The sequence below is a fragment of the Gambusia affinis genome, linkage group LG01 (genome assembly GCF_019740435.1).
Source record: "Gambusia affinis linkage group LG01, SWU_Gaff_1.0, whole genome shotgun sequence".
NCBI classification, from domain to species: domain Eukaryota; kingdom Metazoa; phylum Chordata; class Actinopteri; order Cyprinodontiformes; family Poeciliidae; genus Gambusia; species Gambusia affinis.
The window spans coordinates 9,674,715-9,695,966 of record NC_057868.1 but is presented as its reverse complement, the minus strand read 5'-3'; the positions used below and the strand labels follow the sequence as shown (position 1 = coordinate 9,695,966).

General features: G+C 36.6%; 1 protein-coding gene across 1 annotated transcript in view; it reads right to left on the bottom strand.

The window, feature by feature from the left end:
• Positions 1 to 6,241: 6,241 nt before the first annotated feature.
• The window catches only part of LOC122838875 (contactin-3-like), a 38,300-nt gene continuing 23,289 nt past the window's right edge, over positions 6,242 to 21,252 (bottom strand). The window contains exons 4-6 of the mRNA XM_044129906.1: positions 19,055 to 19,230; positions 8,641 to 8,736; positions 6,242 to 6,288 (exon numbers count right to left, since the gene is read on the bottom strand). Coding sequence (XP_043985841.1) covers positions 6,242 to 6,288; positions 8,641 to 8,736; positions 19,055 to 19,230 — 319 coding nt within the window. The remainder of the gene's footprint in view (positions 6,289 to 8,640; positions 8,737 to 19,054; positions 19,231 to 21,252) is intronic.

Sequence of the window (21,252 nt, the reverse complement as noted above, 5' to 3'; positions counted from 1 at the left end):
TTTCCCATAAATAAATGTAAAGTAAATTTGCATTAAAGGGTGTGAGTAATTGTTCAGGGTGCTTTATATCTACTGCAAAATACTCTGTGGAACCGCATCTTTCAAATGTGCAGGTTGTGAAAAATCAAATTAAACAAAAGATCGGATACTAATTGGTTTCTTAAAGATTCATGTAGAGCTAAAGAAAACAGGACATGGAAAGTAAAATGCACAATTGACTTTATTTGATTAACTTCGAAGCCCTGTTTGGAGGGGGTAATCAAATAACGCAATTGTGAATGACAGTGAGTTGCAGATTTTCATTGTGGCTCCATTTAGTCTTAGTATAATGAACTGACAGCATCAATTTCCCATTAATGATCTGAGAGGAGGGAAGAGAAATGCAACATGACAGGCCAAGGACGAGCGGAGTCTAAGAGTGGGTTTATGCGTAATAAATGCACAGGTTGTGCCACAGTGTATCCTGGCAGGTCTGCTCCATGGAAAGTGACAGCTATTAACTATGACTTCCAATCTGTATTCATAACAAATAAGTTCACTCTATGAAATGGCTCAAGTCACGCACCGGGTAAAAATCCCTGCAAGCTGTATGCGCTTCTATCAGCAAGCATACAGCTTATGTTTTGGAGGGTGGGGGTAGATGCACTGGAAGCACAAAACAAGTGATTTCAACCTTGAGTAAATCTGAAAAGCACATTTCCATTAGCAGAAGGAGGTCAGATGCATTAGGCCGTGCCACCGACATTCAGAGATTCTCAAAGCACAGAGTGACAAACCATAAAGTAAATACGGGGAAGCCCAGTAAAAGGATTCAGTCAGCGCTACTTTTGAACGCACAACAATGTTTTGGCAGTGCAGAAGTGTAGCTTTGAAATGCCTTGAAGTTTTAAAATATCCTAACACCACCAATCTGCTTCCTACAGAGGGGCTGTGGATTTTGAGGCATCGTTAAAGTGAAATAATGGCTTCCTGAATCATGAACGGGGTGTTGGAAACCCTTAAAAGGGAGATAGAGGATCTTGTCAAGGACTCCATTGGGCTGATGTTGAATTATGTCCTGTCACCCTGTATGAGAACATGACTCTCACTTTTTTTTTTCAGGGCAGAGAGTCTATTTAAATACAAGTCAGACTTCTCTCTGTAGATGAGAAGCTACATTTCCTCTAGTGGGGTAAGAATACTGAAAAAAGGGAGAAAAGCTGAAATTGTTTAGTGAGGATTATTGGGCTCAAAATAAATATGTACCTACTTTCTGTTAGCAGTGTCTTGCTTGTAATGCACCAGCATCAAGATTGTTTCTAGTGTTACAAGCTCCAATTAACAAGTTAACTAATTTGAAAACTTTAGTAAATGATGGCAGGCGTCAATTACAGTCTGCAGCAGGAACACACACATTGCCTCCTGTAGTAAGTTGTGTTTTCACAACTGCTGAGGATACTGTATAGCTGTCTTAATTAGCTTTGATATGTGTTAGCTTAAGTTCAGCAGTCTTCACAAATAATGATAAATTGAAACAGATCAACAGACATCTGGCTTCAGCTCTCAGAGTGGCTGCCACTAGAGGAAAACTGCTCAAGTCTTTTCCTTCTGCATGGAGCAAACACAAAAACATCTTCAAAAAGTCTTCCTTCCACAACTGTGAAGTCCAAAGTCTTTCTGCATTTAAGGTCTTTGGTGGTTGAAATATCATCCACAGGTCTAGCATCTAGCCTGGATCTACCGACATTATGTGTTCAGGGGGCCTTTACTGAAAAGGGCTGATTACAATGGCTGAAAAAATTTATTGAGTGTATTATTGCACAAGTCAGAATCTAATAGCTTTTGTAGACTGCTTTTTAAGAATAAATATGTCTTGCAATACAGCTGTAGTGAACACTGAATTACTGTTGAGTGATCAATCACAGTGCGTTATCTTGATTAGATGATGTCCAGCAGGGGTGCACTGAATCAGCAAGTGAAAATTATGAGCACTGACTCCAGATCAGCTTTACTTTCAGTCAATTAGCAAGGGCCACAACCAAAATGTCAGTTTGATTCAGTTAGTGCCAACTTTGATGTATCGCTGAAAAGTTGAAAGGCAGCTCATTGTAAAAAAAAATCAAATGCACAGAAAATTTCTTAGATAACAAATTGCATAAAAGCATTAGTGATAAAGTAGCTTCACATTTTATCAGAGGATAGGACAGTAGTTTGGGATCAATGAGATCCTAAAGATATTTTCAGTCACCTCCCAGCCAGGGGAAGGAAATGAGCAGAAACTATCTACTACACGGTGGGCTGCACTCTCAACTTTGTTTTCTGGTGTCACTCTTCCATTAGCATCACAGGTGCATCTTTGCAGTATGTTTCATGATGTTTCTTTTGTCCTAAAGGTTTCAAGCATTCTGGCAGACGCCTGTCATGGTGGTGGAGCAACCATGGAAATTCGACCCAAATGGTTGCAAAAAAATCCTCAGACTGGCATCAATGAAAGCATCTTTAGTTTCACAACAAACCACAACAACATGAACAATGAATGACAGACTGCTTAAAGTTAAATTATTAAATTTGAAGAAAGCATTTCAAGGAACAACCAACAGTAAAATGGTAAGCAAAACATGAACATTTACATTAAATGAAGAACTAACAAAACAATATGTTATTTACAAACCAAGACGGACAGAACCTATATTATTTAATCTCAATAAATACTCAAAACCTAACATAGAAAACACCACAATGTGAAAAATCCCCATTTATCCATTTCCTGGTAAGGTGCAGTTCCAGAACTAATAAAATGTGCTCACGTTCCCGGGGAATGTTTTGCCTGTACACACCTGCTGGGAGAGTGAAGTGGCAGAGGTAAGTAGTCATAAGAACCAAACTGTCCATTTTAACTTCATTAAATGTTTTGAGTTTATGTCAACATAGTGTAAACAATCATTTAATTCAATATTGAAAAGTTAAGCTAATTATTAATTTGCCTTTTACCAATAATTCCTAGATAAGGCCCGCTAAGGAAACCACATCTAAACAAAACCCCAAATAATAATAATAATAATAATAATAATAATAATAATAATAATAATAATAATAATAATAATAATAATAATAATAATAAAAACTCTTGGAAATCCAGATGCTGTGTTATTTTTTATCTGTGCTCCACAATTGTGTTCTTCTAAACAGAAAAATTACATGTCTAAAATATAAATGTAACAATGGCTCATTTTTACTAAACCAAATATCTATAAACCTATTTGACTAAATTTGAACTCTGATTACGGGGAAAATAATAGGATTTCTTACTCTACTAAGTAAATTCAAATGTTTTATTTTTTATGTTTTCAATACAAGTAAACTTAGGAAAAAGAAATAAACCTCTTTAGCTCTTACACCGTGTTAGTATTTACTACAGAAAGATAAAAAACTAAATTGATGGGTTTGCAAAAAAAAAAAAGAAGTATATTTTAAAAACAATGCACAGAATAAAGAAATCTAAAGACAATTGACTTTCATGCTTATAATATCTGTACATTTTACAGGACATGTGCAGAAAATTAAAATTTAGTCTCTGAGTTTCAGAGCCAAGAGGCCCCTGAGGTTTGTTGCTCCTGATTTTGTTAAACTCACTTCACCTAGAACATTTATTTTCACTGCTTCCAGACATAGAAAATATTTTAATATACAACTGAGTTATTCACAACACACTAATAAAATGCCTATTAGCAGTCATTTGGATTATCACCTTAACCTTTTTATAACCTGCTAAAACGTGGTAAGTGTTTCAGATTCAGAGCCTGCTTTCACTTGTCTCAAAATGACCATCAAATGTCTGACATAAACTCATCTCAAGATAATTTTATCTCATTTCTAATTGTTTAGACGCATTTTTCTGCACATAACACTACTGTTTACACTTACCATAGGACTGAAAATTAGGGCTGAAAGAAGATAAAAGAGTGATAGTGTGTGGGTGTGTTTAGACATATGTCTGAAAGATGATGGCATGCTTGCAATTTTACAATTATGATCAAAAAAACAGGGATTATTCATCTTACTGCATATCTTTAGATTCTCAGTGCGTTACTCAGAAGGAATGATTTCCAGTGACGGCTAATTCAGTTAAACTTATTGAATAGATGTTTCCAAGTAAAAAGGGGTTTGGTCTTAAAACAGCAGTTCCACCAATAGAAGGATGAATGAAAGGTGATTTTGGCCGCTTTTTTGTAGAGAAGCAGGGACACAAGGAGTAATTTGACAATTACATCATTACATCCATTTTCTGAAACTGAGTTTTGTTTAAGTGTGGGTTTTTTTTTTCACCTTCAGAACAGCATGTTGCATGCTTGTTAGTTACTGTCATAATAAACCTAGATAGAAATTTTATTTGACTACAATCATATACTTCACAATATGTGACAGCAGTGAAGGCATAAAACCAAAAACTTTGTTTTTTTTTTCTATTGGGAATTTTTCCCAAATTTAAGTAAAGCATGGCTTTATCTACTGAATACTTTACATTTTCTAGAGGAATTACTTATGCCACCAGCCTTAAACAAGAAATACATTGGTTGCATTATAATGATCCTGTAGCAGTATATTCTATATGGTTTAGTGCTCTCCCTTAAGTTATTACTGTCTACTTGTTTTGAATGGATAATTCCTTTAAGGATAAAAATAGCACAATTCAGCAATGGCGTAAAATACATTAAACTATGAAAACTTTTGATGTAATTAATTTATTCAAATTGCCTCTTAACATCCAGTTGACTTTTCTATTTAAAAAAACAAACAAAAAAACTCTCTTTTGCATTTCCCTGACGACAAATGTAAAAATGTATCATATATAATGAACCCGTCCAACTTTCCATAGCAAAACAGGCTGTTTTAATGTAAAAACATATGTAGAGCGCCACAAAATATGAAACACAATAATAAACAGAAGCAGCAGAGTTGACAAAGTTATTCCTCACAGACATAAGACAAAGAATAAATATAAGGCTTTAAGTAGAATTTACCTTATTTATTCTATTCTAGTGTGCTATTTACACATCAACAAATATGCAAAATATTGTCTGCAGAAAATAATTGAGTTATGTTATGGCGCACCATTCACGGATTTAAAAAAATGTAAATGCTTGACAACACAGTAAAGCACAATATCAAAAATAATCTGCGGCTGAGGGGGATTTAATTCTCAAAAAGTCCATTTTAATTCCTGTTGTCTTTGTACCTGCAGCATGTTCTTCCTTTTGCAAACTACAGGAGCGCTGAGAGCTGAGATAAGTGCAGCACATCAACTATTGCAGCAAATGTACCGCAAGCAGTCAATTAAAAACCACCAGCAGCTTATCATTTACCGTAGATGATTACTAATTCATTGGGTTCAATATATTAATATGAACAGTTATATTTTAATTCGAGATGATAGTGAGCAGCTGTCAAAAAGCAAGCAACATTTTCAATGAACGCTCATTCTTTTCCAGGTGTCTATGTTTTGGATGTTGGACATCACTGGACCATGCAGCCTAAACATATCGCAGAATTCATTACATGTGGAAACATCTAAAAAAAAAATAAACTCTTCATTTTTGACTCAAATATGACTTGTAGGTGACTTCTGAAACATCAATCCATTTAAAAATGAATTCATTATACTTGTTTACTGTATATCTATTCCCTTACATGTAATCCGTCCAAGTAAAAGTCAGCCAAGGTTGACTAATTCTATTTCCACCAGAGAATAAAAAATACCCTCTCTGAAAGGCTATCTAAAGAGCACACTGTCTTTTGTCACAGCACTCAGAGAAAGGAAGCAATTTCCTCCTGCAATTTGTAAAAATTGCCTCGAGTACAGACGGCACACTCGGAGACACAAGACACTTTTCATATGTGATATTATCCTAAACAAATCTGTTTTCTTACAAATGATAAATAATCTGTTAGATTTAATTCGGTGCTTTCCAATCTGTCAAAATAGGACACTTTTAAATATTATTTTTTCTGACACTGCCGTCACACTGAACCCCAGCACTCCTGATTCTGCAGCTGTTTGCTGACTGGAGCGAAGGCATGAGGGTATCTTGCAGCAAGGGTCGTCCGAAAAACATTCAAACTGACAAATCCAAGCATATGGCTCATTGCTTCAGCCTTTTATATTCTAACACGAGATAAGATGTCTCATTATAACACAAACAGAAAAAAGCGCTGGAAAAGTGGGAGTCCTATTAAGCTACCAACTGGTTATGTGATTAAGGACTCATTTTTCCCTCAGCGGGGGAACAGTGGGGCTCACTGCAGTCAAACCTGGAATGGGACATTTAAATTGATCCATAATATAACTACGAAATATTTTTTACTGTCGATATTAAAATATAAAACATTCTGTCATCTCGTAACCAAACACCCCAAAAAACATGCTTCATATGTTTTGAAATTAGATTGACAGTTTGACACGTTTTGGTCTGTTTAAAGCGGTTCTAGAGCCCCCGTGTCCCTGTGGGGAGAGGCATAGATCAAACTGCATCAAGGCTGTCAAAATTAGATTTGCACATCTTCAAAAGAAGAGAGGAGTGCTAGAAACATTGATGTTACATTCAGTGCTGACTTTGACAAGAGAGTGTTTTATAGATTTGCATAAAAAAAAGGGAACTGAAAAGCGCATCAGAAGCATTTTGCAAACAACACACCGATGCGTTTTCGCTTACCTTGCAGGGGCATTTGTTCCCCACATTTTCTCAACATTAACACCAACAAACGGAACTCTAGAGAATGAGAAAATGTCAAACGGGGGAGCTACAATACTGTCCGAAGCAGATGAAACAATCCGGCAGCTTCTGTAAAAGCGCCTTTATGCACCGATTAACCGCTTGGTTCTGGGGGAAATTAAAACCTGCTTCACTGATGCTGACAAGCATTGGTCAAAGGAAGCACGGCACCAGGATTTCTGCTCTCCCAGCTTCAAAGACACAAAAGTGGAAGAAATGATGAGCTTGTCCGCATTCATGCTGAATAATCATCAAAGATAAATTTCCAGGAGAATGCACACTGACATGCTTCAGACTGTAGAGGGAAAAGTTATCTATTTGTGGTGGAGTTGAAAATAATTTTCAACCATAGAGTCACAGAACTTCAAAAGATACCAACCTACTGCAGCCTCTCCACTAATTGGCACACTTTATATAGCTATATAAAAAGCCTTACAGAAAATTTTTCTTATTTCACAGCAGTATAATTTAAGACAAAAACAAAGAAGATGTAAAAAAAAAAAAAAAGTATCCTTTATTTTGAATACATTTGCCAAGTGGGAAAAATTACTGGTATCAAAATTGTTGCCATTTGTACGAACAAACTTAAGTTTACTTTTTTATATGTTGGTCTGATTGCTTAAACATTGTCTAATTAGCGATCCGTGACTTTATGTTTCCCTGGACAATAAATAGAATGTGAGACAAATCACCTTAACAACCATTAGATGTTATACGCTAGAATGAGCAATTCAAAATTACATTTCAAACACAAATGTGAAAAATTTCCAAAACACAAACACTGGAAATATATTTGAATGTTGAATCCTAACAGGTGCATACCTAACATTGCACCTGTTAGGTATGGTGGAGGTTCTAGGATGCTGAGGGCCAATTACCCATTCAAATAAGAGATGAACCAGGATTTTAAATTGTCTAGATATTTTAACCCAAGGGTGTCAAGCTCCAGTCCTCAAGGGCCGCTGTCCTGCAGTTTTTAGATGTGCCACAGGTGCAAAACACTGGAATGAAATGGCTTAATTTCCTCCTTCTTGTGTAGATCAGTTCTCTAGAGCCTTGCTAATGACCTAATTATTCTATTATTCCCTGTCTTAACCAAAAGATTCCATGCAAACTAATGCAAAGCAAAAAAAAAAAAAAAACCCAGCTGTGTTCTAAACTGTCACTGGGTATTTTTATTTAAAAATATTATTATTTAACATGATTTTTCCCCAGCTAAAGAATTAGAACGTTGAGCAAATCATACACGAAGGTGTCTGACAGAGCTCTGATTGAGTCTTTTTGACAGGAAGCGGTGAATTAGCACTGGGAGGAGGTGGAGGAGTTAGATTTTTTCACAGATTATCTGTCTCATATAACACTATGACAACATCGTGATGGCTTTATCTAATATATGAAATAAGAAAACATTACATACTACAGGTTTGAATCAAAGATTAAGCTGTTTGTATTGTAAAATTACATGTAGATATACTTGCAATTAAAGTTAAGTTAATGCATGTTAACAATTAGCCTATTTTAAGACCCATGTGTAGGTGTAAAGAGCGCTGGATACTTACGCTCAAAGATGCAAAGAGGTGATATGAGGGGAGGACGGGGGACTACCGTCTGCGCAAAGCTTTGTTATTCTGCTTAGCAGAGTACCAACCAAAAATATTCTCTGCAGATTGCATGCCAAATCTTTCCTCACCCTCCTAGAAATCAAGCTGACAGGCCAGAATGTTGCACAATAAAAATGACTCACTCCACTAACTTCAACGACACAAGCGGAAAAAAAAAAGCCACCAGCAATAGAGAGTCTCCTCATGCATACCAAACTTCACATACCGGGTATAAAAATGCTTTGTTTAAAGGTTTGCCACCACGTGACTAAAACACCAGAGAATCTTACCTCCTGAGTGAGGGGGTGGGCCACACAGTAAGACCACTCCTTGACCTTCACGAACCCTCACTGGATTTCTTCTCTGGGTCTTGAAATTCTCCAAGTCTGTTTGACAAAAGCAGCGGAGTAAGAGATGAAAAATCATCAGAGAAATTCCAGAAGTGAGATGGTGCACACACAAATTGAAATAAAGAAAAATAAAAAATCATGTGTGAACATTGCATAAATGGTTGGTCAGTAATTACAGATCAAGGTAAATGACAGTGAAATGATGTTGAACAATGCAGAACCTCTCCATGTCTGTCATATGTTTCCATAAATATTGCTTTGTAAAGTCCATAACATTTCTGACTGGAGCAGAAAGCAATTCTTCAAGCATAAGTCACACATGAGTGAATTTAATTGAAACAGCGTATTGTTATCGCTCTCTGTGTTTGATCCACTGCACAAAGACCAGCAACAATTAAATGACAAAGACAGAAACATCATTTGTATGGAAACCGATTATTTGTTGACAACCTGCTGAGAGAAAGCAAATAGAGACAGGAATTGCCAAACACTCTGCTAAGTCTCGCCTGCTGCGGCTCTTGGAGACATTGCAGACGGCGAAGCCAAATGTGTGCCTGACATAAAATGACATAATAAAGACTCACTTCAAAACAACAGGGAGGGAGAGAATGCAAATCTGACATCTCCTTTGTAGCAGCAGAGCAGGAGGAGACTCTGCATAATGAATAGAGAGCATGATCTTCACACAACTTTTGAGCAATGCAAAGTTGTTTCCAGATTAAAAGAAAAAAACACACAAAAGGGAATTTAAAAAAAAATTATTTTTCCATATATAATTTATTAAAAGCTTCTATACAACTTTAAAAAAAAATCTGTATATCATGTTTTGTCCATTCTCCTTGCAAATTTGTCACGCTTCCATGATCAGATCTTTATCAATTCCTGTTGCATGAAGCTATTTTCTGAGTACACAATGCATTCAGAGTCCCAGCTGATGTTTTTTATTATTTATTTATTTATTTACTCCTCAGACACAGAACACAATCAAAACTTCAAAACTTATGGCTGATTATTGGTCAGCCTTAATATTATGAGCATTCACATGGCATAAATACTATTAAATATCACTTCATCACACCACATCTTATTGGGTGGAATATATTAGATAGCAAGAGAATATTTGACCAAAACGTTGATGAGTTAGAAGCAATTCATTTTCTTTCTTTTTGCTCAATCATGACATTGACTGAGACAAGTGAGGCCTGCGGCGCTTTAGGTTCTGTTGTGCTGTGACCTCCAGGATGAGTTGTTGCTTTTTGTTTTTGAAACAATTTCAGTATTCAAGGTAACCTGCTGGAGTCCCAAAGCTGTGACGATGTGTTGATTTTTCAGATCATTCAGACAATTTCATGTTCCCAAACAAATTATACTTAAGTGATTTCCTAATTGTATGTGGGTGGCCCTAATAACACCTCCCCTTCCCTCTGAAATAAGGGTTGATCCCTGATAATTTATGATTCAAAGGGAGGGAAGCTTACTTTTTCCACATCGGTTCAGGTTGGTTTGCAAATAAGTAATCTGTGTGACGGTAAATCCACAGTTCTAAGTAGAAAAACCAGGCAGGCAAACACACATCTCTATGTCGGTAGATTGCTTTTGCCTTCCACATTTTCTGTGTTCTTAGGGGCTTTAAACTTTGGGCAACACTGTATAGACATAATCCCAACCATAGTATGAAAGAAAATACAGAGCCAGCAAAAAAGATCCAATTACCCAATCCTTTCACTGCACGATATCCAAACAGGCTCAATTACCAAAACTAGAACTTTAGCAGAATATCCTGGGTTCCAACTCCTAATTTTTACAAGCTTTGGATTTTCCTTATGCAGTTGTTGGATTGAAAGTGCTTCAGCAGCACCTCTGCTTTAACCCCCTACCACACCCAGGAAAAGGACTAGCTTGTAATTTGAGAGCAGCCATACATACAGTTTAACACGGAATATATAGCAATCTACTGTCTTGTCAAAATCTTTCCATCTTGTCAGAAATACACTATTTCTTTTGATGCATTCACTATTGTGAATGTAAAACATTGTTCCTCACAACTATACCCTCATGACTGCCACATCTTGGAGTTGGTTTATCATGTTTAAATTTAAATTAAATTTCTTTTGCATTTAGAGTTATCCTTGCTGTCTTAGTAGCAAGGATCTGCCCGTTTCTGCTCTGTATTTAGTTCTCGTTCTTCCAATCATTCTGTGATTATTTGATACCGTCTCTGTTCGCTGATTGCACTCTCAGCTGGTTCCACTCTGCTCATTAGTCTCTGTTTCTTGTCCCACTCAGTATGAATCCCTCTGTAGTTGATGCTGGTTCATTTGCTCCATCCTAGTGTAGTCTGCCCAGTTTGATGGTCTTCATCTTCAGTTCAGATTTTTTGGATTGCATATTTCATTGTCCGTCATTTCTTTTTGTATTATCGAACATCTTTGTCTTCACTCCACCTCTGACTCCTTTCGCCTGCATTTTGAATCCTCCATGACCACCGTCCCCTTTTGTGACAATGACTTCATTACCGAATCTGGGCAGAAATATTCAAATGTGATGAAATTCACTCCAGGCGATGCGCAATAAATTGTGTTTGAATAAAAAACAACGGAGACGAGGTCACAATAATAACCACTGGGCATAAAAGATCAATTTATTTTGGAGTTCAAAATGAACAATTGGACCAAATCTAATGTAAATTTCTTAAAGCCATTTGAAAAGATGGCACATAAAAGCATCCAATGAACTCACAAGTGTGTCTGACCCCATCTGGGAAACATAAAGATGCTCTATATGCTTTTCTTTTACCGCAGATGAAATGTGTTTTTACAATTTTTCCGTGTTTCAAATACTATGCTATAACCAAGTTGAATGGCATTTGATAATATTGAGAATCATCAACCAATCAGACTCTTGATCTATCAAAAAGTGTCTCACACCTTTGTCTCAATCTAATTCAATCTGAAGGAGGAATTATTGTCTTTTCTTTCCAAAGAACGATCTGAACAACAACTCATTCATAATATGGGTAAAAATCTAATTCATGTATCATGCTAACATCTACACACTTATGGTAAAGTAAGCAAAACAAGCAAAACAATATAAATTAGGCTTATTAAAGTCTTAAAACTCAACACTTCTAAAATGTTTACATTTAATACATCTTTCACAGTAATGCACGTCTTCCACTTGATGGCATATTTAGATAAGTTCTCTTTGGTAAATAAAGCTCCAGCATGTATCCCACTAATAGACCGGATTTCAATGTAATGAGTCAAGGATACATCAATTTCCTCTGGCTTGAAGATATAGCTTAATCTAGGTTAACACAAAGTGGTAAATGCCTGGTTTAAAAGCGCCATCAGTCTTGACTTTGATGTAAACATTTGAAAGCTCCTTAAAGAAATGGCAAAAAGAAAAAAAAGGTAGTGGCAGAAAATGTAATCTGAAATTCAAATACAGGTTGATTTGAATCACTAAGGATCAATTTTATCTTCGTGATTTTGCGGTAGCATTTTCGATTTTGTTCACAGGAGAGGCAAAAAAAAAAAAACACAAACTAGAGGTATTATTGTTCCAGCAGACGGAATCCACTCGTTCCTGAAGCGCGGACAAACATTTGCACTGTTTTCTCAATATCGGCAGAGGCAAAGTTCAGTTTGTTTTCATAAAACTGTCAGTTGTAGAGCATGATTTGTAATTTCTAAACACATCTTCACTCTCATAGAGCAGCAGCACCTCTTTGATTGAGTTTGTTAGTAGCACGCAGAGACCACACAGTCCGCTGACAGAATATCTCAGAGGCAGAGAAGAAGAGCTTAACTCGTAATTTGCAAAGTAAACTCATCAATTTTCTCATAACAACAAACAAGCAAACAAAAAGAAATGTTTGCGTCCTGGACCTCTGAATGATTTGCACAACAATGAGCTTGGCTCAGCCGGTAAATATGTCGGCTTCATAATTGATAGCTGGGAGACCAAGTGGCTGTTTCTTAAATCCTTGACAGTGTAATTTAGCTCTATATTCAAGTTCGTAATACATAACTAAAACAATTATAATGTCAGAAAATCTTTCACTTTTAAAACAAATATATATTAAATTTAATCAGTAAGTGTGTTTAGAAACAAGTAATTGGGAATGCATCATAGCAGCATGCATATTTCAAACGTATGAGAAGAATTGACTTCACTTCCTTGTGTTCTGACGTTCTTTAGATGATTTTCTATACACAAACCTACACAGCAGTGTAACAGCAGCTAATTGAACGTTCAAAATGTTATTACGTAAGATGATTAAAGATATTATTAAACATATATCAAGTGTTTAATTGTCTCAGAGAACCTTATGAAGACAAGGATTCTAAGGGTTAAAATATTTTTCTATGTTTTTTTATTAAAAAAATATTCTAAAACACCTTTAGACTCCACAGCCACTTTTGTCATGACGCTTTTATAATAATTTGGCTGTGAAATCTGATTTACCTCAAAACCTTTTGAATTTATGCCCAATACGATCATTTATATGACAAGAACTCAGACCAAGCATCTTGAGCAAAGCAATGGAAAAGGTCATATATTTCTCACATCGCAGCAAAGACATTTTCACATCATCCTGAGAACAGAAGAGCTCCTTTGGACAAAAGGTCAAGCTGGAGATGTGCACCCCATATCACATTATATTTAGTTGTTCTTTATTTAGTACACAGAATGAAGTACTGTATTTTGAATTATAACATAATTTAATATTACTTTATTTTTCATTTTGTACAGTATGATGTAGGACATTTATTTTCAGATTACAGATTAAAATGTACCCTTTACAAATGACTTTTAAACCAGAAATAAACTTTTCATAAGGCCCATTTGTTTTTGTAATTTTATTTATTTTTTTGTCAGTCTGATGTAATATTCTAATTTTAAACTCTAGGTTTTCATTAGCTTTAAGTAAAAATGATTAACAGAAAAATGCTTGAAAAGATCAGGGGTTTTTTGTATTTATTCTATGCATTTCACTTAATGGGTTACTGAATGCAACATGTCAATAACATCCTAATTTATTAAATACGACTGTATTTGGAGGTGCATGGTGGCGCAGTTGGTAGCAGTGCTGCCTTGTAGCAAAGTTTCAAATCCAGGTCTAGTTTGTTTCTTCATGGAGTTTGCATATTTTTTCCTGTGCATGTCGGGTTCTTCCTGGTAGTCCGGCCTACACCCACAGTCCAAAAACATGACCGCTAGGTGAGGGTATGTGCGTGCCTGGTTGTTTGTCTTGTGTGCCTGTTTGTTTGTCCTGTGTGTCTCAGTGGTGCCCTGTGATGGACTGGCAATTTGTCCAGGTTGTATCCTCCCTCCTGCCCAATGGCTGCTGGAGAAAGGCTCCCCCGTGACCCTGCAAGGATATTTCGATATAGACGATGGATGACTGTGTTGAATATGAATTCAACTTGTAGTTCTTTCCAAAATGTGAGAACTTCCCAAACCAGCATGTGTGACAAGTTTGTGGATTGAAAAATAAGGCATATGAAAACAATATTTTCCCCCAATTTCAAGCTTTCCATAAATTACTGTCATCAGAACGTGTGAGCAACATGCAGAGCCTGATTTATTACTGCCTTATTTCTAAGTTTGAATATATCTAAAAGAAAAAAAAAACAGACTGAGTGAAGTTCTTTCTATCAATATTCCTTTGGTGTATGGTGGAGCGTTAATGAGCTAGACGCACTAAAAGCCAACAATGCTTGACAAGGCAAGCTGTTCAACGCCGCGTGGATCCTCTTATCAAGCCTATCACGGTTCTGCACCTCTATGTGCTTAGCCATGGCAGGGTTCAGGCTATTTTGAGTGCTTTCAGGTCCATGAAATTGGATGTGAATTTGCATTTTTGGGAGCTAACCGTTCCGATGTGACTCCCAATAATGAATGAGAGGCAAATGTGGAGAAGCAAAATGAGGCGATTCTACTGGAATGCAAGTTTGAGGGCAATTTGTGATGTGGTTACGTTTATCACCTCTCTACCGGACAAAAGGCAAGGAGAGGGTTTTTCAGCGTTTTCTGAAGAGCTATTAACATTCTGCGGCTTTTGTGTTATTTCCTACCATTAAGCTTCCACTGAATGAACAACTGTATGTTTTGGGTTGGAATAGAACATAGTCAGGAAATACAATAAGCTACTTTTTATTACTCTCTACCGCAACATGTGCACTGTAAAGTAGAGGCGCCATCTCAACTTTACCTTTCAGAAGATCTTAACTTGTATACATTTATATCTAATGAATGTTTTTGCCAAGAATGATCATCATTATTTTAATTAGTTGAGATCAACTCATCATAAAATATTGACATTTGCTAAGAAGATCCTATTTCTCATTTTGTTTATATGTTACCCAATTAAAAAGTGCTATGCAGAGACTTATCTTGATGTTAACGCTTTTAATAAGATACGTGTAAATTTGTATTATTATTTAAAAATATCATTAACAAAAAGCCGGGTTTTCTGTGTGATGTATGTGAGCATGGACTATGAAACTAGCAAGTGACAGGATAAATGCCTTCTGTGTGTGGATTTATGCCGACACCGGCTCTTGAGATTTCTTTTGTTCCAGTTTCTGACAGCTAGTTAGACAAGTTATTTATAGCTGTCTGTCACGTGATACTTAAGTTGTTGGACAGCATAAAAAGTTCTTAGTATGCTGCAAACGTTCTTACTTGGAAAACACAGACGTGGGGTCGGATTAATCATAAATCATGAGGTGGTGAAACCATAATAACTGACTATCAATGTAGGACACAGACAAACAGATTTGTTTGACAAGATCAAGTGACAGACCAAAGTAAAACAGAGCATATATTTGAAAAGAAAAATAAATAATTTTCATATATTTTAACAAAGAAAGAGCTGAATGGTGTGGAAATGTATTCAGTACCATTCAGTTCCAAAAATAACATCAACAGCCAGCCAACTAATTAGTAAATGGAGTTAGAAAAACTGTCATTTATTTAATCTCTGCTTTTCTCAGACATCTCAGAGTTAGGCAACAAACAGAATCGTGATGATTAACACAGCACACAGGTTGGAGACAGTTGCAGAGATGTTTAAAACAGGCTAAGTTATAAAACAATAACACAAGCTCCTAGCTTGCCATTCAAAAAGAGAAAGAGTGTGCAAGAACAACATGCAGGTACATTTTGCACAACCTGAAGTACACAAAACTTTATTGATGCACAACAATAAAGCATGTCACTGCAATCATTTGCATAGCAATGGAAACCAATTCAATGTTTCTGAAAAAAAGAGCCAAGGGCTAGCTCATGAAGGAAGAAAATAAGGGGCCCAAAACTGAACCTTGTGGCATCCCACATTGAATTAGAGGAGACACAATCCCAAAGTTTGAGAGAAAAAAGTGACACTGCCAAGTAAGATTTGAACCACTGCAATGCAGTAGACCTGACACACACCTACTGCTCTAAATGAGAAATTTATCCACTCTCTCTAAAGCAATTATTGTGGTTTTAATTGTCAACCCACAATAACAATGCATTCACTATGATAAACTTCTGTACAATGTAAAGCTTGGTAACAAGTTTGAAAAGCATCTAAAATACAATGCTTTCTAAAAAAGACTATTAATTGCTTGTAAACTACCTTTTCAAGATTTTTTCTTAGATAAAAGGCAGGCTGGAGATTAGCCTATAATTTGCAAGAATATCAGAATCAAGAGGAGGTTTCTCAAGCAGAGGCTGAATTTCAAGTCTCTATATGCATAGCCTAAATAGCTGTAGTGAGCTATTTAAATTGATCTTGTTGGAGCTGTCCACTGCAAACAGTTGCTAGTTTAGATAATAAAGCAAATTTGATGTTGGGCTTGAATAATTTTAGGTACAGCTCTAAGTGCAAATACAAGGGCAAACTTTATCTCAATGGAAATCCATATACAGAGCTGTCACCATGCCAGATTCCTATCATAAATTCAGCTATTTCACTCATCATTTAACACTGTGATACCCTGATGGCTCCATATACAGTGCAAATCTCTCTTGCACTGGGTTCTTTCTTAAAACTGGTATTAACCATGCTTACAGGCCCTGCATTCAGCTGTACAGCGTAACATCTCGCCTTACTGAAAATCCATTCACTCTCTCTCTCTCTCTCAAAAAAAAAAAAAAAAAAACGTTTCAACAAGATTAGGAAACTCAATCTGGCTCTATGCTAGATAAGCAACTAGATTATTCCTTCCAGCGTTCTCAGCAGGCGAAAAGAACCTTTTTAACTGTGTGTATTGTCGAGGGGATCAACAACCTTTATATGTTTAGAGGTTTAAGCCCACAACAGATGGTAATGGAAACGGTTATATCATCCATCTCTCAGAGGATTAAAAATGTAATCTTAATTCCCATTCATGCTGCACATGCTTACGCAATCCAATTTAGCAAAAAGTGCACCTCATTAGATGTCGCAAAACTAAATACTTTGATGTTGTTCGTCGTCATTGAGGACTTGAATGGGGAAAAAAATGGCAATTTCAGATGACACTGTTGAGGAATATAAAATTTTGCTGGTATGAACTGTAATTTAGTTGAAATAGCTCTGCTTAAAAGCATTTATTTTTAGGGGACTAGGGGGTTAGGGGATGTGAGAAGATTACCAGTGAAGACATAACCTTTTAATCCTGGGTGGTCTCTTCATTAATGGCTTTTACCTTGGTCTATCACTCCTGAACTCATTAAACCACAATGTGTTTGATAAGGGATCTTGAGCCCCACTGAGTCAGATTCTGTTCCAAATAACATGATACTGACTCATAACAGACTGCCCCACCATGAATTATTCCCTTGACCTGAGACCCGTTCAATCACACCGCACACTTAATTAAGTTAAACCAAGAGCAATAAATAAGATGTACGACGTGTCAGCTCTGATGCTTGTCCTCATCTGTTGACAAAAGCAGTGGGTCTCCAGTCAGGCCCGGGCAACGAATGAGTCCAATCACGGTGACATACAGCTGAGGACAGGCCTCAAAAATTTATAGGAAATGTGAATATCATCAGCAGCCCACAGGCAGCTCAGAATACAAATTTGCTCTGTATGCTGATGATTTACCGCTGCTTTGCGACAAAGAAGCACCAAACAGTGGTAAGATGAACATCGCTGGTGCTCTCTCGCCAAGGATCATTGCCGTGTCGGCTGCGGCAGAGAAACAGACATCAGAATTCAATCAAGCTGGCCCATCTGTTCACAGATATCAGGAGTGTCATTTGATACAGGCTCGCCATATAGAGAGGAGACCCGAAGTTCACCTTGCTAAAAGTGATGCCGCACAGACAGTGGTCTTAAAAAAAAAAAGTAAATATGATGTATGAATGTTGCGATGCATCATCTGTGCTACCTCAGACAGCGGAAATAAGAATGTTTCATCATTACCAATGTTTCATTCAGAGTCCAAAAAAAAAAAAAAAACAACATAAAAAAATCTGAGTTGGAAAATATTCATATAAATGTGGCAGCAATTTTCCCAGATATAAAACACACTACTGTAAAAAAAAAAAAAATCATTAAACAGATAGTACAGATAGTAGATACTCAAAATAAATACAACATATAAAACAAATAAAATAATCCTACCAGCAGTTAAATATTTTAACAGCTTGAAGCAGAAAGATGTACAATTGCCTGGTATTTCTAGTTTAAATGTTGCAGTGTGAACACTGATGGTCGGTCCAGGCAACCCTAAGGTACCCAAGATCTCAGTGTGATGGAGTTGGAGATGTTTCTACCAATGCAAGTTGATTGTGCATTCTCACTAAAAGTTCAGAATCCAGAGGCAAACATCCAGGAGAATGTTTGCCTCGAAAATATCATATTAGATGTTGAACTAAATGTACAGGATTGTGGCGTAGGTGTCTTTAATGCCAAGACTAGCGAGATCTTTGCAGAGAGGTGGATACTGCTTGCTCCGTGGCACGTAGGAAAAGATTAGGAAAAGATTGAGCTGACAAAAGGCAAGCTGAGGCATCAAACCTTTAGTGGATAACAGCATCTGATGAATTTCCCAGCAAAGCAAATGTTGAACTAAACTGAGGAATATCCAAGTGATTTATAAAATAGAAAAAAGAAAAGGTGCTAAAGAAAACAAACCTTACAAGCAGTATATATGCTGCTTTAAATGTAGCACAAGCCTTCAGCAAATTTGAGAACCTGAAGTTATATCTTGACTAGAGATGCTGAAGTTTCTAAACTGTCCTACAAATGCAGCCATTTTTTAACATGGCTTCGGATATTTTTTTTTCTTTTTTCAAACTTCCAAAGGATCCCTTGAGAACCAGAAACACATAAACAGACACTGATGAGTAAAATCATGAGTGAACTTACAAGCAACATGAAGACTGGCCTCTCTGCTGATAATTGTGCCAAACGAGTTTGATGCAAAGCACTGATAGATGCCCACGTCTTCGTCTTTATTCAGATTGGTGATGTGTAAGTTCCCACCCATGAGGGAGAAACGTGAGCCCGGCATGGGCAGGATGAAGGAGTCGTTTAGCATCCACCTGTGAATGAAAGCACATGACAGACAGCAGTCACACATTTAACTGTTCATCTCTGACTCTGATTTAGTACTCTCTCTGTGCAATGTGTTGCTAAGGGTCTGATCAGTAATAACCAGTAGAAGAGAGTGTCTCAAAAGCATTCAACCAATATATCGAACAGCTCATCATTACAATCAGGGCAAGAAATTATAAATGTCAAAATATGTTTTATTTTTCACTCTAATATTCACTAAAGCCATAAAAATGCTTTTTTTTTTTTAATAAGCATGGCCACAGTCTCATCAGTGCTCACTGTATTCTTAAAGACCTCATTTTGTTGAGAAAAGTAGAAGAGAAGAAATGTAATCTGAGAAATAGACTGACATACTGAAGGTTTGTGACCCTTTTACATAAACAAACAAAAAAACAAGATGCAGGTTCATTTTAAGAGCAACATTGTCTTAAATCAAGGGTGGGAATCAAGTCTGGTCTCATCTTTCCATAATGTTCAGGCGTAAGGCATAATATGAGAACAAAAGGACGCTTCCTAAACCAGATTTAGATTTATCTGTAAATATTATATATATATTTTTTAAATTAAATTTCAGCTATTCCATTTACTGTGGTTGGCTTACACTGCAAAGACAGAAGAGCGATGCTGGCAAAGACAACAACAAAAAACAAAGTAACAAAAGATGCTCATCTATAAATGACTATGGATTGTCCCTCCTCTTGATGACATTATCACCACCCTCTTTCAGCTTGTGGGAGTTAAACAAAAACAGGCAGAGGGCCGAGTTGAAGAATAGTGGGCAATAGAGGAAGACATATGCAGTGCACCAGACTGGCTAATTAGACTGATTTAGTGATCACAGCTGGAAGTGGTCCAACAACTCCAGATGAGACAAAACAAAGAGGGACCCAGATCAGTTGGAGTGAAGGCTTTATGTTGCCTTACGATTGCTGGGCCATGGAAAACAAATGGAAGTGTCCTTGGTGCCCCTGAAATACACATGCCTGAAGCTGCAGGAGTTTGGAGCCACTCTGGAACTGCAGCAGAATTTTACAAGGATCCAAGAGACTGCAGCTGAAAAAACTAACTAACGCTAATGGTGGGATTACTCAAATGTGAGATTGCTCTGTAGTTTGAATGCTTGAATTGAAAGTTGATAATGATATTGTAGGCACTACATACTGGGATTAAAGCATTAGTTATAAATAATTTGAACAAATTCAAAAACTGAACTTAGAGGGGCAGCACAATATTTACATTTTCTATCTTTTCATGTTTTCATAACAGTAAAAATGAAACTACTTGAGTGCTTCAATTTAATTTTTATTGTTAGTTTCTGCACATTAACAATAAGACTGAGGATCTGTAAACCACTTTAACAGCTGCATTCACATTGTGATGCTCAAATTCAGCCTGTTGCACATTAAATGCCAACTTTTGAATTCAGCCTTTAATTATACTGACAGGAAAACAACAGCTACCTAGTCGAATGCGATGGATAATACTTTAATATGTTACACAGATACTTATTTATATTTTGTCAGAATTCTTAATTCATCATTGCCATTGTTCTGGCAAAATAAATCATTAATCTTTGAGGGACACATTGGCTGGAGACACATCCAATGTACCGAACCAGGTCAACATTATTTTATCTGTACCAGCATTACCCATCTCATTCGCATCATGCAGTATTGCTGATGGTCGTCACATCTGTTTTAACTTGAAATAAGCATTTTAACTCATTGTCATTTATTTATTAAGGAGAAAAGGCAATCCAAATAAACCTAGATCTATGTGAAAAAGTAGTTACCAGTGTTTACTATTGTTTACAGAATTGTGGAAATTCAACCATACTGGAAAGTTTCCGGAATGAACACCCGGTTTAGTTACACCATGGCATGCCAATTCAATTTAACTCTAGACTTTGATTAGCCCACTCCAAATCATTTATTTCCTTTTCTCTTTTTTTAACCACATAGACGTGGTCTTGATGGTCATTTGTGAATCATTGCAAACCAATGCTCCAT